Consider the following 16,543-nt stretch of genomic DNA (forward strand, 5'->3'; position numbering starts at 1 on the left):
GTCAAGCGAGATGTAAGTTAGAATTAAGAAGGAAATATTTCACAGAAAGAGTGGTCAGATACTGGAATCATTTACCCAGTGAGGTGGTAGAGTCATCATCCCTTGAAGAATTCAAAAAAAGACTGGATGTGGCACTTGCTGCCATGATCTAGTTGAACAGTTAGAACATCGGCTGGACTTGATGATCTTATAGGTCTCTTCCAGTCTTGAACTTCTGTGATTCTGTGATTCTGTGATTCTCCTGAGACCTGCTGTCACTGTGAGTGACACTGCACAGGTAAAAGGGACCCCCTGAGCTGAGCCATTGCCCAGCTCTGGCACTCATGGCCCAGGGTGAGTTTGGGAAGGAGCTGGTGCACATGGAGGTCCCATCCCTCTCTCTCCAAGCCCTGGGGCTCAGCTCCACACTGTGGGGCTGGGACCCTTGGGGAAGAAGCTGGCCAAACTTACTAAGCTGAGGAGGATTTGAATAGAAAAGTTTAATTCCAGTTTCACTTGGAAGGAGACAGCTTTTAAAAAAAAAAAAAAACACAAAGCCAACCAAAAAAATCAGAGGGAGAATTTTGTTGGGATGTACTGTAAGAGCAAGAGGAATGCTGAATAGCTGCAGTGTTTGTCAAAATTTCTTCCATAGGAGATAACATATTCCTACAAGGTCTTATATAATTCTGTTATTAATTTCATTAATTATAATTTTAAAAGAAAGGGAGGTTAATAACTTCTGCATGCTTTCATCTCTGGGGGAGCAGGGCCTAAGGAGCATTTGAGAGAAAGCAGTGGGTGAGGGTAAAATGCCAGGATGAACTGAGTGTGCTTTGACAGAACTGCTCTTTCTACACCCTTTGACTTTTTAGAAGTCTGTTTTTAAATTAACTGCAGATGCCTCTTAAAAATGAACTGTGATGATCCTGCATCCACCACTTTTGCACCCAGACCCCTCAGGTGTGCATGGAGGTGGGGGCTCCCAGCAGGAAAAGTGTGTTTGATTTTCCTTATGGAGAGGAGAAGTGGCCTGTGAGCTGGGCTTCTCACCTGCCACTCGCTCCACCTCCCTGAAAATGGGGATTTCAGAGGATCCTAATTAGCAACTAATGGTTAAAGAGGAGTTTTGCCAAGTCTGTTTGCCCTTTTCCCCCTGATGAGCAGGACCTGAAGCTGCTGAGGGGCGCTGGTGTCACCCCAGTGCTGGTGGCAGTCAGGGTGCAAGCAGGACCTGGCACACACAGAGCAGCCAGAGCCTCAGCAGGCAGGCACTGCTGCCCCATGGGCTGTGCCATTCCTGGGCACAGCAGTGCCTGCCAGAGCTCCCAGCATGGGCTGTGCCATTCCTGGGCACAGCAGTGCCTGCCAGAGCTCCCAGCACAGGGGGTTTCAGAGCCCCCTCCTGCCTGCCCTCAGTGGGATCTGCTCGGTGTCTCCCAGTGAGCAACAAAGGGAAGGTGGGTGGTGCCTTTTGGCAAACCTCAGTGAAAACGTGGTGCTGCCCTTTGATGAATATTCATGAGGAATTAATTTGTGCTCGTGTTTCCAGATTGTGCTTCAGTCTGGGTGATTTTTTAGTGTTGTTTTTTTTTTCTGTCTTGGCTTGCTCTGGTCAGCAGCCAGCTCAGAAGGATTTGTAGGTCATCCTTCTGCTGTTCAGTTACATGCTAATTGCCAGAGTGGGAATGATTGGCCAGCTCCCTCTCAGTGGCCCAAAATGCCACACTGCACTGTGGTCCTGTCACACATGGGTCCATCCTGGACATCATTCCCAGTCCCTCCAATCCCCAGAAAGGGCTCAGTGCTCCATGTCCCCACTCCCTTCAATCCCCAGGAAGGGCTCAGTGCTCCATGTCCCCACTCCCTTCAATCCCCAGGAAGGGCTCAGTGCTCCCTGTCCCCAGTCCCTCCAATCCCCAGAAAGGGCTCAGTGCTCCATGTCCCCAGTCCCTCCAATCCCCAGAAAGGGCTCAGTGCTCCATGTCCCCAGTCCCTTCAATCCCCAGAAAGGGCTCAGTGCTCCATGTCCCCAATCCCTTCAGTCCCCAGGAAGAGCTCAGTGCTCCATGTCCCCAGTCCCTCCAATCCCCAAGAAGAGCTCAGTGCTCCATGTCCCCAGTCCCTCCAATCCCCAGAAAGGGCTCAGTGCTCCATGTCCCCAGTCCCTTCAATCCCCAGGAAGAGCTCAGTGCTCCCTGTCCCCAGGGTGTCCCTGCCTGCCTGGGTGCTGCCAGAGGAGGAGGCACTCCCAGAGTTGTTCCTGTCTGGCTCCCCAGCTCCTGCTGCAGAAGGAGCTCCCCTGCTCTTCCAGGCTCTTCCTTTCTCTTCCTCAGAGCCCACCAGGGAGCTGCCCACAAGCTGGTGACAGAGCTGCAGCCTGGTGGTTTGTGGTCTCCCTGTGGCTGCAGGCTGTGGCCTCCTGTGGCCATGTGTGTGGGCACCGCAGCCACACACAGCTCATGGCCTCCTCCGTGGGCTCTTGTGGCCACGTGCACGGGCACCACAGCCTCCCACAGCAATGTCACCTCCCCTGGGGACAGGCCAGGAGCCACGTGCTCCCAGGCTGCTGCATCCAGAGGCACATCCCCCTGCCCATGGGCTCTGCCATGCCTGGCCATGGTAGCACCAGGCTCTGGTGGTTCCCTTGCCCTGTGCTTCCCACAGCTCCTGGCTGTGACCCTGTTCACAGGGGTCTGAGGATGAGGGAAGAGATGAGGATCTGACTCCATGTTTCAGAAGGCTTGATTTACTATTTTATGATATATGTTATATTAAAACTGTACTAAAAGAATACAAGAAAAGATTTCATCAGAAGGCTGGCTAAGAATAGAGAAAGAAGGAATGATAACAAAGGTTTGTGTCTTGGACAGAGAGTCTGAGACAGCTGGACGTGATTGGCCATTAATTAGAAACAACCACATGAGTCCAATCACAGATGCACCTGTTGCATCCCACACCAGTAGATAATCAATGTTTACATTTTGTTCCTGAGGCCTTTCAGCTTCTCTGAAGGAGAAATCTTAAGGAAAGGATGTTTCAGAAGATATCATGGCTACACCTGGCACAGGTGAGCAGCCTCCCAGATGGAGAGCAGGAGAGGTTGGTCCCAGCTCTGGCCTGCAGTGTGGCTGTCTTCCCTGCTGGCCTCTCCACAGGGTGGGGACAGCTGAATCACCTTATGAGTGTTGCTTGCTGGTGGTGAGAGGTGGGAGAGAGCTCCTGGAGTGGCTCCAGCCCCATTGCTGCTGCTGAGGAGCAGGGATGGCACCATCCCAGTGCTGCCACCACCACCTCTGCACACCACCTTGCTGGAGACAGTGGAACCCTTGGTTGGGTTTGCAGCTACCTTTCCATGGCAGCACCTGCTTTTCTATCTCAGGACGTGCTGCTGGCACAGCCATCTCCTCTGAGACGTGAGGAAGTGGCATCAGGAGTGCTGTGCCCGCAGCTCTGCTTCCCTGCACTTCTGTGGCCTTGGGGCTTGGAGGCTCTCTGAGGAAATGGGAACAAGAAAAGTTCCTGGCTGTATAAGACAGGGCATTAATGGCACAGACAGCCCAGGAGTTTGACCTCACAGACACAGGAACTGCTGCTCCACAAATGCTTTCGCTGCTCTGGGTTTGGGGTTGCTGCTCAGGGCCTCAGTCACGAGGGTGATGGTTTGTTTTCATTCTCCTTCCTGGCCTCAGCCCACAGTTGCTGCACTGCTTAAATTAGGATTCACCCTTGGAGGACTCTCTCTTGCTCTGGATTTGGTGTAGATCTCTCTGTTCTGGTGTGTGAGGCTGCTAACACAGAGTCACAGCACCTGATATTGCAGGGGGTGATTGCAGAGGATGCACTTCCCTTCAGGTGTCCTGTAATTCCAGGCTCTGCACAGCAGGATATGCAATTGCTGAGGTGAAAAGGTTTGCTGGGCTAAGCCCGCCCTGCTCCAGACACTTAGACAGGGGCTGGTGCCACTTCCTCATGGTAACTGTGCTTTCACTGCAGCCATGGCAGGACTCTGGTGGGGAGAGAATCCTCTTCCCTGGAAGGCAGCTGCTAGGAAGGCTTGTTCCTATTATTGGGAGCCACCTGTGCTGAGCCCAGGGGCTTTGGGAGCCCCCAGGCATCCTGCTGCAGGGCATCCAGACAGACAGATGGAATAGGCTCTGCAACTGGAACAGGGAAGCAAAACTTCAGGCAGGGGAAGCTGTGGTCACTCCTGAATTCGTGAGGAAAGTTCCTAATACCCAGCAGCCTGGCAGAGCCCATCTGCTCTGGCTGTGGCACTGGTGTATGCTTGCTTATCCATGCATTTCTGAGTGGGGGCAAGAGAACAGGATTTCAGAGCTTTCAGGAGACAGATGTTGAAAGATAGCAGTAATTCCCCAGGAAGCTGGAACTGCTTTCCACTTGCTTGAGTTTTCAAAAGCCAGACAGAAGATCTGGGCATCCCATACACACCTGCACTGTGTGTATACCAGCTCTCAGCTGCTTGGACCTGGCACTGAGGCTGCTGCCAGGCTGGAATTTCCTGATTTCAGTAATTTAGTTGCCTCCCAGGAATCCCTGATGTGTCAGATACCATCTAAAGTGGGTATTTGTCAACCTGGCCCCTACTCTGGTTGTTTTGTGATTGCCAATGTCAGAGTCAGTGCAGGCAGGAGCCAAGAGCCTGGTGCTCAGTCCTGCTGCTCCCTGCCTGCTCTCAGGGGTTCCTTCTTGAACATCTCTGTTTGCTGCTCTTTTTCATTTGTGCTCTCTTTGCAGCACTGCTGAGGCAGATGAGGATTTCCTGCCTGCCAGATGACCTGCCAGGCTTCAGCTTTCCTTCTGCTACTCTCAGAAACAAATTATAAACTCTTTAGAACAGAAAGTTGCCAAAATCTAATGAACCTTTTCTTGACCTTGCTGCGCCTCTGACAATGCAGTGTTTGCCCAGTTGTTTCTGGGCTGTGTGAGCAGCATGTCAGGAGGTGGTGAACAGGTTTTTGATGCATGAGCTCATCTTCAGTCTATTGGAAATTGAAGAGATTGAGAGAGGGAACAGCACCTCCTCAATGGGGCTTTTGCCATGATGTTGGCATGAAAAAATACTTCTTGTGTTGCTAGACTGGGTCTTGAGGTATAATTGCATCCAAGGTAGGCAAGGGGCTGTGAAATCAGAGCAAATGAGAAGTGGCCTTCTGTTCTCTGCCTGGGTTGACCAAAATTTGTCCATGGGAATACAGAATTGCAGAAAGAATCTCGGTGTTGATGCATGTTCTTATCTGGAAAATGCCAATAACTGGTTCTGCTTTGACCTCTCTGCATCTACAGGAAAGAAAGAAAAAGTTTGAGAAGGATGGAGAGAAGTTCTACTCTATGCTGGATCGCCACTTGCATTTGTCTTCCAAAAAGAAGGAATCTCAGTTACAGGAGGTGTGTATGGAATTTTTCTCAGAGCTAGGTCCAGAAGCAACAGCACCAACTGCTCTAGGTCTTAAAAAAAAGGAGAGGAATCATCCCTTAAAGTAACCAATTGAAACTGATAATCAATTAAATCTACCCAAAGCCTGAGTTCTCTGTGAGATCAGGGAAATCAAGCTCAGTTCTCCTGTGTCTGTTGGATGCTGGTTGTGGCTTCAGACATTGTCATTGCTTGTTGCCACCTTGATGGTGAAGGGCAGTGACCAGTGGCACAGCTGGGGACTGGCCACCCTTTCACCTGGGGAAGTGCTCTGGCTGAAAAGTAACCAGTTATTTTTCCTTTTGCTGGCCTGGTGTCCTGCCTTGCTGCTGGTGCTTTTGGGTGGCTGTGGGGCACGCAGAGGAGGGGGTTCCTTCCAGCTGGTGCTGCTGCAGGCATGTTGCAGCAAGGAAGGAAAGCCAGCTGGATCTGGTCAGATCTGTCAGGCCAGTTGTCACATCAACCTACGAGAATGTCTGCAAGGCAGACTGTGTGTGAGCTCATTGTGTGCTCCTGCCACTGCTGCAGCTGCAGAGCTGCTGGTTCTGGGACACAGATGGAGTCAGGCAAGAGGGTGGTGAAGGTGGTCTTGTCAGGAGAAGAGGCTTGTGCTAAAGTAATAAAAGAGCTTTGGGAAAGCCTTTTCTTTGCAGAGTGAGAAGAGGTTTTAGATCCTTGAATGAAAGGGAGCCAGAAAAGGGCAGACCTAAAGGAATATCCATGTTCCAGCTCACAGCTGGGCTGGACACCAGGCAGGTTTTCAGTGAGGACAGAACTGTGTGTGGGCTGACAGACAAAAGCGAGTCAAATGTTTTCAAACTACATGTGATGTATTTTCTTTTTCCACCTTTCCCTCTTTCTTCCAGGCTGACCTTCAGGTGGACAAAGAGAGACACAATTTCTTTGAGTCCTCCCTTGAGTATGTGTACCAGATCCAGGAAGTACAAGAAAGCAAGAAATTCAGTATTGTGGAGCCGGTAGGAGCTTCCTTTGCTCTCAGTCTCATTTGCTGACGCTCAGATGTGCTGGCAGGGGATGAGCTGCCAGCTTGGATTAGGTCCTGTGGGGCAGGAGCACTGTGAAGCCCCAGTCCTGTTTCTTCTGGCTATCTGTGGATTCTGAGGAACAGGCTGGACACTGTACAGAGCTACAGGTCTTGTTATGACTTATCTTGGCCCCCCTGGGTTTGGTGAGTGCTGTCTGTCTGCAGAGGGACAGAGGTGTCACCTGCCCTGCTCACCTGTCCCAGCCTGGCTGAGTGCAGGGACCCTGCCCTGGCTGGTGGCTCTGCCCCAGTGCCAGCTGCAGTGGGGTGTGGGATCCTTGGATCTTGTGGATGATCTCTGCACATCTGCTCTGGGTCTCCCTGCAAGGTCTTTCATTCTGGGGGTTTTATTCAGACAGATGTGTGGCTGGTAGCTTGAGCTTTAAGGACACTGGTGGATAAGCCATATCAAGGCTGGCATTTCAAAGCAGTGAAGAAAAAATAATTGCATATGTAATTTCTGAAACCCCACACTCTGTCCATCTTTCCTTCCATTATAAACACAGAAGTTCAGTGTGTCCCTTCCCTCCACTGCAGGTGCTGGCATTTCTCCACAGCCTCTTCACTTACAACAACCTGACAGTGGAGCTGACACAGGATTTCCTCCCATACAAGCAGCAGCTCCAGCTCAGCCTGCAGAACGTGAGTCCCTGCCCAGCTGAAGGACTTTTCTGTGTGACTTCTGTTCTCATTTGTATTTACACACCTCTGATGGCAAGGTCTTTCCACCCAAGCAGTCTGGCCATGTTTGCATTGTTGCAGATACAGTTATTTCCTTCTCAGTTCACGTGGGTTTTCCCCTCTCTTCGTGGGACAGTTCACAAGTCTATGAAATTGTTTTCTCTGGAAGGGGCTACTGCAGTTGCATAATTTAACCTGGTGCATAAACAAGCCTGAGATTTTCTTTCAATCAAGAGATTGAAATTGTACTATAAGAAGGCCTCTAACCTTGATCTTAATGGTGCTGGCTTCCTGCAGGCTTTCTGCATGCTTTGGTAAATTCCTCTGCTGGCCAAGTCTGCTCATGGGGTAGAATATCTGAGTCCTGTTTCCTTTATCTTCAGTCTTTCCTGACTGGCCTTCATTTCTGTGGAACAACAGCTGTAAATCTGAGCCAGGATGGTTTTGCTGCTGGCTCATTAATTGGTCCAAGGAGTATTCCATCCAAATTCCTGGATTTTGTACCCCCTGTAGGTGTGACTCTTTCATGCAAAGCACTGTAGCATGATCAACACCTTTGGGAGGAGAACACACCTGTTACCCAAGCAATGCTGTGAATGGGAGCTCCTCTGCTCCAGCCAGCCTTGAAATGTGCTAAAGTTCCCTAATTAAGGGAACAAGTGGCCTCCCAGCTGTGGCCCTCAGCACCATCTCTGCACATGATATGTCTCTTCAGTCATCCCTTAGAGCTCAGTGGTTCTTATAGCCATGTTCCATGTGGATTTGTGGAGTGGTTTCCATGTTTTGTACTTCGGGAATGGATTCATTTCTGCAACAGCACCTCAGATTTATCCAGGAATAAATAACCTGCAGCTCACTTTTTGCTCATGTTCTAATATGCTTCTGTTTGTTTTCTGTTCCCAGACAAGGAATCACTTTTCCAGCACACGGGAGGAGCTGGAAGATCTGAAGAAGAGGATGAAGGAAGCACCCCTAACCTGCAAGCTGCCTGGGCAGCCCACCATCGAGGGCTACCTGTACACTCAGGAGAAATGTAATGGCTTTGGGATGCAGGTGGATGCAACAGGGCTGCCCTGACATAATTCCCTGCTGCACTGGGTGTCACCACAGCCATGCACAGCAAGCCCAGGGTGTCACCTTCTGCCACTGCTGAGGTGTCACTGCCTGCAGTGCCTGGAAGCACTGGCAGCCTCAGCTGGCAGCACTGGCACAGAGCTCTGTCCAAGTGACATATCTGTGACAGCACAGGGATAATTGCCCTGCACTCTGTTGAGATGGGATTTATGACTCCAGAGCCTGGAGCTCTGGCAGGCTCTGCCTTGGCTGTGTTTTACCAGGGTGAATCTGGTGTCCTGCCCAGCCTCCCTCTGGCAGCCTCTGCGAGCAGCTGAGCACAGCCAAGGTGGAACCAGTGCTGAGCTAAGCTGCTCAGAGCAAAACTTGTAATTCTGAGCAGAATAAAATCAGACCAAATGCAGCCTTTTCCAAAACCTGGCTGCAGCTCTCCATGGCCACGCAGCAGGAATGCTCAGGGGACATAAGTCTGTGCAAAAGTGTGACCTCTGGGGCTACAGACAACTTTGTAAGCATTCATTCTTAATCCTACGTAGAAATCTATTTATACATATATTTTTATGTCTGTTTATCTTGCTTTTAAAAGAAAGCACACTCAGTAATTTTAGATCCTAAATGTGGCATGTTCCTGCAGGCCAATGGCTATTTTCTGTCTCTATTTATTCTTCCCTCTAAATCAAGTATGAAAAGTTGTTCTTCCTGACAACTGCAACTTAAAAACAAATTATAGAAAAAATACTAGTTGAATTATTTCCTATAAATGAATTCAAGTAAGAAAACAGAGGAAAGTGACTATGAATCTGGAAATAGGAACTTCAGAGTATTTCAAAGCTGCTGTTGTCTTCATTATTGAGTTTTCACCCACAGGAAAAAGCAGTGGGGTTTGTGGATCAGACATTCAGGACATGTAGGATCCTGTCAGTGTAGGTCTTGGCTGGGCTTGGCCAAACCAGCCTGACTTGTGGTCAGAGTCCCACAAATGCCCTTTCACCAGCTGTGAGTTGGGAGGGTGCTGGAGACACAGGCTGCCCTGTGCTCCTCTCCTCCTCCCCTCCTCCTGTTTCTCCTCTCCTCCTGCTTCTCTCTTCCTCCTCCTCTGCTCCTCTTCTCCTCCTAACTCTTGCCCATGGAGACACCTGCGAGGTTGATGTCCCCAGAGCTGTCAGTGTCCATCCCCAGAGAAGGGAGGACGTGTGGGCAGCACTGACCATGCCTGACCTTGCTGGCTGCACCAAGCCACAGCCCTGTCCCTGATTCCAGCCTCTCCTGTGTCCTGCAGGGGCTCTGGGCATCTCCTGGGTGAAGTATTACTGCCAGTATGAAAAAGAGGCCAAAACCTTACGGATGACACCCATAGACCAGAAGCCTGGAGCTAAGCAGGTGAGTTGGATGTCTGCAAACATTGGCCCAAGCACTGGACCCACCTTCCACCCATGTATGGCCTCCCTTCCTGTGACAGCTGACCCTGCAGGTGCCACAGAGCAGAGGGGTGGGCTCTGTCCCCTCCCTGCCCACTCAGGGCAGTTTGGTGTCACCTGGAAGAGGCACCCCCGTGAGGAGAGGTCTCACTCCACTGTGTCCCTGAGAGCCCTGCAGGGTTTGGCAGCAGATGTGGGTCCTGTGACATGAGAGATACCAGACAGTGCTGGCCCATGAGTTCAGCCTGGGGTGAAACTTGTGCTTCTCTGGGCCAGCTGATGTTGATCCTTCCCCACAAAAACTGTGGCAGCCACTGAAGGGCCTGAATGACTCAAGTTACTACAGGAGTTCCTGCTTCCAAATGCAGCATTTCCTCACAGCACTGCGTGCTCACAGCACTAGTTTGTGGTTTGATTTCTGCTCTCATTACTGATTCTGTGGGACTGGGACAGTGTTGGAAGAGAAGAGGGGTAACAGTGCAGCTCCAAACTGCACTAAGGCAGCAATTTGGGTAACTGCTTCTTTCACAAAGTGCTTTGGCTTTCCAAAGCCTGGGAGTTCCCTCAGTTCTCCTCGTGACAGGGGAGGGCTGGGAGGATGGAGCCTCCAGCTGAGTCCCCCGCCCTCCTCTGCCATGGAGTGGTCCCCAGGGCCTTCCCAGCCAGGCCTGTGTGCTCCAGTGTGTGAGCTCATGCTCTGCTTTTGGCAGGGCTCTGCACACTGCAGCAGGAAAATAAAATAGATGTTTTGCAACCCCTTGGCAGAGAGCTGGGCAAAGAAATAGCCAAACTATTGTATGGAGAGATTTGTTGTCATTTATGCTATAATCATGTCTAGTAAGGCCCAGTACTGCAGGAAGGGTCTGGGAAAACTTAGTGCCTTTCCCAAATATTGGTAGCCTGCACCATCAGGTCACAGCTGGCCACAAAACCACAATCAAATTATGAATTAATCTGCTGTGGAGTGCAGGGACACAAACACCCAGGGCCAGAGCAGAGCCTCTCCAGAGCATGTCTGCTCTGTCTGGGGTGAGGAAATGTACCTCCCTGTGCCCCACATGTTTGTGTAAAGCCATTTGGTTCCTTGGTGCTGTGGGTAACTGGTACTGACAGCCAGCCCTGGTAAAAATTAGAGCCCAGTTGTGTCAGGGCATGGTTGAGCATGGTCCTGGCCTCAGAGACAGGCAGTGCCTCTCTGGGATGGTTGGAGCAGTGTTCCAGCACTGCAGGGGCAGGGTGCTGCTGTGTGGGGTAGTGCTGTTGAGTCCAGAACATTCTCTGGCTGAGAGCAAGCCTGGAACTTCATCTGCCTGTGATGATGGTGGGAGAGCCACCTGTGCCCTGGTACCAGTGCCATTGGAATATCAGCACAGGCACTGTGGGCAGTGCTGGGCTGGGCCTGAGGAACCCAAACTCTCCCATGTTTCTGTCCTCTCACCTTGCCTTTCATGTTCTCTCCTAGGGCACCTTGGACCTGACCCTGAAATCCTGTGTAAGGAGAAAGACTGACTCCATAGACAAAAGGTTTTGTTTTGACATTGAAACTAATGAAAGGTGAGAGGCTTCATGCCTGGTGGCCCCAAACCCCACGGACCAGCAGCAGATCCCTCTTTACTGTCTATTAAAACCAACTTTTCTTCCTTTCCCTGCCTGTCCCTGGGGGAATTGTGCCCAGGTCCGGGACCATCACGCTGCAGGCGCTGTCAGAAGCCAACCGGAGGCTGTGGATGGAGGCCATGGACGGGAAGGAGCCGGTGAGTGTCCCTGGAGCCGTTCCCAGCTGGAATGCGCTGCCCAGCAGTGTCCTCTGCCGGCGGCTGCTGCACCATCACCACGGGCTCCCTGCCCTTCCCTCAGCTCCCGCTGGGGATTTTGGGCTTCTCCCTGAAATCTCAGGGTGTTCCAGACCCCAGCCTTTCCGGGCTGCTTCACTCCTGCTCCTCACTGCCTGCTGGAGATGATTGGCCTGTCCCTGCTCTTAGCAGCCCTTAGCTCTTTCCAAAGGTGTCACTGCCCACCCTGCACCTGTGTTCTCCAACCTTTCTGTGCCTACTGATGTCCTCTTCCTTCAGTCTGAGCAGAGCCCAGAGCCCTGTGGTTTGCCTACAGAACAGAGAATTTCCCCAGCAATAGGTGCCCCACTGAAACACAGGGAGGCAGCAGAAACTCCTTGATTGTGCAGATAATGGGTTCTTGCCTAATTATAAAATGAGATTTCTATGGGACATTGTCTTTTTGGCTGTGATTGCCTCTGGGTAATCTGGGGATGATTTATGGGATTTTCTTTTAGAAATAAATTCCAAATCATGCTGATGATGTTTTTGCTTCTCCCTCCCCCATTCCCGCCCTTTTTTCAGATTTATCACAGTCCCATCACGAAGCAGGAAGAAAGTGAGTCACTTCTGTTGCTGTTCTTTGGGCTCTCACAGCCTCGAGGCCAGGCAGAATTTTCCTTGCAGATACACTCATCCTCAAATCCTGCTGAGTAGCATTGTCCCCGCTCCGTGACAGCAGTGTCACTGCTGTTCTCACACCACAGTGCCTGGCACTGAGCCCAGATGAGAATGAGTTGCATAGAACTGCAGTGAGCAGTTTTATTTAGCCAGGAGCAGTGGGATGTGAGGTTCAGTTTGCACCTCAGGGAGAGATTCTGAGGATATGTCCCTTAACAAAGGTTGTAACAGGGCAATGGAGGTGACACTGAGTTCCCTGCATCTCCCACCAACCACCGTGTCCTGTGTCCCCCCTGTCAGCTGTGGGGTGCACCCTGCAGAGCCCTGGAACCCCTCTGGGGCTCTGTCAGCTGGGTGAAACCTGCATTCTGTCCCAGAGCTCACTTCATCAGCACTGTAGCTAGCTGGGTCTAATGAGCACAGGGGGAGCATTCCCAGAAGCATGAGCACAACCCTGCTGTGTGGCCATGTTCACATCACACGCTGGGAAGAATGTAAATTAGGGTTCCACTGAATAAACATTCTCTATTTGCCATAGATTAAAGCTGGTAAGAATTCCAGTGGTATCATAGCCCTCAGTGTCAAGCACCAGGTGGTTCTGTGCTTGTTCCTGGGGCAGGGCTAAGAGATGTCTGAGCTTGATGTTGTTGTTGCTCAGAGCAGACAGAATCAGTATAAACAATCTGCTGAAAATGCAGGGATCCCATAGGATTGCCCAGCTCAGTGGAGGAAGCCCTGTGCTCATTTTCCTCAGAACATCAAGCTGGATTGGTTTTGCTTTTTAATCCTAGTGATGTAGATAAGCAGAAATTACACAGTCCCATGACGAGGAATAACTTTAACTACAGATTTTGCTCTGGAGAGTATTATTTAAGTCTTTATCAGATACAATCCAAAGTATTATTATTATTATTATTATTATTATTATTATTATTATTATTATTATTATTATTATTATTAAATACCTTACTATTAAAGACAGAGAGGGGGTAGGGAGCAGTGCTGCAACTCAAAATAAATTTGAGGAAAAACGGGAGAACATGTGGAACTAATAACTCCTTGTTAGGATGTCCAGATCACTGGTGTTTCCTGAGGGGGTGTGGGTGCAGGTGTGAGCACCCTGTGTGCTGGGGCACTGAGGCTCTGGGTGCTGAGAAGGGCTGGGGGTGGGCTGGGGGCTCCCAGGGTCTCCAGGAGGGCTCAGGCAGCTAACACAGCTTCCTTGTCCCAAACAGTGGAGCTGAACGAGGTGGGCTTCAAGTTTGTTCGGAAGTGCATCAATGCAGTGGAGACCAAAGGTGAGGAGCTCACCCAGCCTGGCTTCCCATGACCTTGATCACACTGTGGTTCCTGCAGTACAGGGTTGGCCACTGGCACAGGACTGCAGCTTTCAGCTGAGGAATGTGTGCTCTTCAGTTCTTTGGGAGCAAAAGTCCCACCTGCTTTGGAATGTTGTACCAAGGCTGTTGGGGTTGAAGTTCCACCTTTCTGCTGTTTTCACTCGTGGTTTTCTCAGTTTTGGCCCTGAGCACACCCAGTGCTGGGCAGGAGAGCAGCTCTGGCAGCAGGGATGGCCACAGGCTGCTTCAGCCCCAGTCTGTGAAGCAGCAGCAGCAGGTGGAAGGGTGGCAGCTCATCCTCTGGGCTGTCACATAACATCCAGCACCAGTGAACACCACCAGTGTGGGACAGGGGTCTGGATTTATCTCCAGATGTGGGGTTGGTGCTGCTGGGGCTGTGGCAGCCAAGGCTCACTGGAGTGGGGAGCAGTGAGGGCACAAAGACCCTGCTGGCAGAGCTAGGAGAGACAGTGCTTCTGCCTGTCCCTGCACTGGCCAGTGTTTTTAATGCCTTTGTCTTCTGTAGGGGTTTGAGCAAATCCATGGTAAAGAAATGGGATGTGTGGGCTGGTGTGTCCCACACCCTGGCTGTGCTCACCTGGCTGTGACATGGTGACCACGGTGGTGCTGGTGGCCTTGGCTGCTGGGGTGAGCAGAGCCCCTGCCTGCAGAGCCCAGGGAGTGGGACAGGGTTTGGGAGATGGGACAGAACCTGGAGTGTGGGACAGAACCTGGGATAAGGGACAGAAGCCGGGGTGTGGGACAGAGCCCAGCAGCAGGAGAACGTTTCCACTAGATGGGGCTTTTGGATCGCCAGCAGGAAACCTCGGCTGACACTCTTGGCTTTGTCCTCTCAGGAATCACCACGGAGGGCGTGTACCGGACTGTTGGCAGCAACATCCAGGTGCAGAAGTTACTGAATGCTTTTTTTGGTAAGAATTGATTATTCTGTGCAATGACACTGTCCTGTTCTTGAGTTGTTTGTGATGAACAGAGAGGATTCCACAGTGAGAAATGTCCAGCATGGGTTTTGGTCCCTGTGGCCCCTCTGTGTTATCCCTTCTCTCCTGGGATAACACAATGAGCTGGACTGGGAGAGTGGCCTTTGCAGGGAGCCCTCCAGCCTGGTGTAAGGTTTGTCTCTGGAAGGATGGGGACACCTCACTGTGTGCAGTGTGTACCATAAGGAGCCGATGTATGTTAAGAAGCCTGTGGATCCATTCCTGCTGGGAGCCTTCCTGTGGCTGGATCTGTCTGTCACACAAACTTGGCAACTGGGGAAGTGTTTACAGTCTTAGCAGGTTTAGGGGCTCAGCAGCACTGCTTTGTGCCAGGACAGCCCTTCTGGGCTGGGCCCTGGCTGAGGCCATTGTACCCTCACCTCGTGGCCACCTGTGAGCCTCTCAGGGACCCTCTGGGGTAGATCCCCACCTACCAAGGCCAAACCTTTCTCCCCAGCCCTGCCTGGGGCTGGAGCACAGGGCAGGGATTGAGCTCACCTCCCTCAGGCGTGCCTCGGGCTCAAGCCAGCTCAGACATCTGATATTAATGCAGCATTCAAAGGCTTTGGCTGTTTCCTATTGCTTCTACTCTGGATGTTGTTTATTAAAACCTTGGTTCGTTCTGGTGTCTGGCTATGCCCAGTTCTCACAGTGCCATGGCTTCGGGCATCTGCCCAGCTCTGCTGGCCCATGACTCATTGCTAAGCCTCAGGTTCTATTGCTGCTTGATTCTCACCCTCCCTGTGAGCAGCCCTGTGGTTTTCTCCTCTGAATCCCACCAGTGAGTGCCTTTTTGTTTTGTTTATCTGCATGGGTCTGGGTAACCACTTGCCACCCCACTGCAGATGAAAGCATAATGGAAAGTCCAACACCACAGAAATAATTGCTGCAGCAGGATTTCATCTTTAACCACTCAAAGGAGATAATTTATTTTTTTTTTTAGTCTCTAGTCCTATTTATTTTCAAAAACAAGTCCTGCTGTTTATTTCTGTAGTCCAGCTTCCCCCATCCTACAACTACATCCTTCACTTCGTGGCGCCACAGACGTGGTGTGGTTTGTCAGGGGGGGGAGGCAGCAGCAAATTGTATTTCCATGCTGCTGGGCCTCCCCTGAGCTCCCTCCTCTCTGTGCAGCAAGAGGGAATGCTTCCAGAACAGCCTTCAGGGGAGTAGCTGCAAGTGAGAGATTTGAGCTGGCATTCAGATTACTTTGGATGTCAAAAAGCTTGTCTTGGACCTGTTGAAATCCGTTGTTTCTGCCAACCTTGGGAAAAAAATAAACTATAGAGAATATGCTCTCAGTGACTTCTCAGCCCTGCTTAAATTTTACCTTGTATTTCCCTCTTTGTCCTCATTAGCACCACTCCCCAGCCTCCAAAACCCTGACACTGGTGCTGTTTTTCTGCTTTTCCTAGCCATGGGAATTAGGAACTCTTTTTGTGTGCTGCTGTGGTTTCATGTGTCTCAAGGGGAATCCCCCAGCCCAAGCAGATTGTTTGTTAGTAACCTCTGAATGAACTTTATTCTAAAACTTTTTCATTCTCCTTCCAGATCCAAAATGCCCTGGGGATGTGGATCTCCAGAGTGGGGACTGGGACATCAAGACCATTACCAGCTCACTGAAGTTCTATCTCAGGTAGCACTGCAAGTCACACCTGCCCCAAGGAAAGGAGACTGGGGCTGACCCAGATGAAAGCTGAAATGAGCTGCCAGATATTCACATCTGGCTGTGGAAAAGGGCAAAGTGACAAAGGCTTTGGGAGGAAGGATGATGAATATGGATGTTGCAGAATCCCTCAATCCCTTGGGGAGGGCTCTTTCACTGTTATTGACTGCAGAAGGAAATGCCACTGGGACTTGGTGGCACTGAGGGATGAGCCAGTTTGCCCATTGGTCCAAGATGGTCACAAGTGGGTCACAGTGCCCTGCAGAGCTGAGTTTTCTTTCTGGTTGTTGCAGGAACCTGTCTGAACCCGTCATGACGTACAAGCTCCACAAAGAGCTGGTCCTGGCTGCCAGTAAGTCCCACAGCTTCCCCACTGATGGTCCCTGGCCCTGCTCTCCCCAGCCAGGGTCCATCAAAGTCACTTGGCAGAGCTCTGCCAGCCCTGTGGT

The 16,543-nt window shown here is 51.0% G+C and overlaps 1 protein-coding gene across 2 annotated transcripts in view; it reads left to right on the top strand.

Annotated features, from left to right (window-relative positions):
* The window catches only part of OPHN1 (oligophrenin 1), a 52,742-nt gene that overhangs the window by 24,142 nt on the left and 12,057 nt on the right, over positions 1-16,543 (top strand). For both annotated transcript variants that reach the window (XM_058033002.1, XM_058033003.1), the window contains exons 5-16: positions 5,287-5,388; positions 6,283-6,393; positions 6,999-7,103; positions 8,046-8,175; positions 9,496-9,596; positions 11,097-11,188; positions 11,310-11,388; positions 11,992-12,025; positions 13,323-13,385; positions 14,285-14,359; positions 15,980-16,064; positions 16,388-16,446. In XM_058033002.1, the coding sequence (XP_057888985.1) occupies positions 5,287-5,388; positions 6,283-6,393; positions 6,999-7,103; positions 8,046-8,175; positions 9,496-9,596; positions 11,097-11,188; positions 11,310-11,388; positions 11,992-12,025; positions 13,323-13,385; positions 14,285-14,359; positions 15,980-16,064; positions 16,388-16,446 (1,036 nt within the window). The remainder of the gene's footprint in view (positions 1-5,286; positions 5,389-6,282; positions 6,394-6,998; positions 7,104-8,045; positions 8,176-9,495; positions 9,597-11,096; positions 11,189-11,309; positions 11,389-11,991; positions 12,026-13,322; positions 13,386-14,284; positions 14,360-15,979; positions 16,065-16,387; positions 16,447-16,543) is intronic.

The sequence above is a fragment of the Melospiza georgiana genome, chromosome 12 (genome assembly GCF_028018845.1).
Source record: "Melospiza georgiana isolate bMelGeo1 chromosome 12, bMelGeo1.pri, whole genome shotgun sequence".
In the NCBI taxonomy this organism is placed as follows: domain Eukaryota; kingdom Metazoa; phylum Chordata; class Aves; order Passeriformes; family Passerellidae; genus Melospiza; species Melospiza georgiana.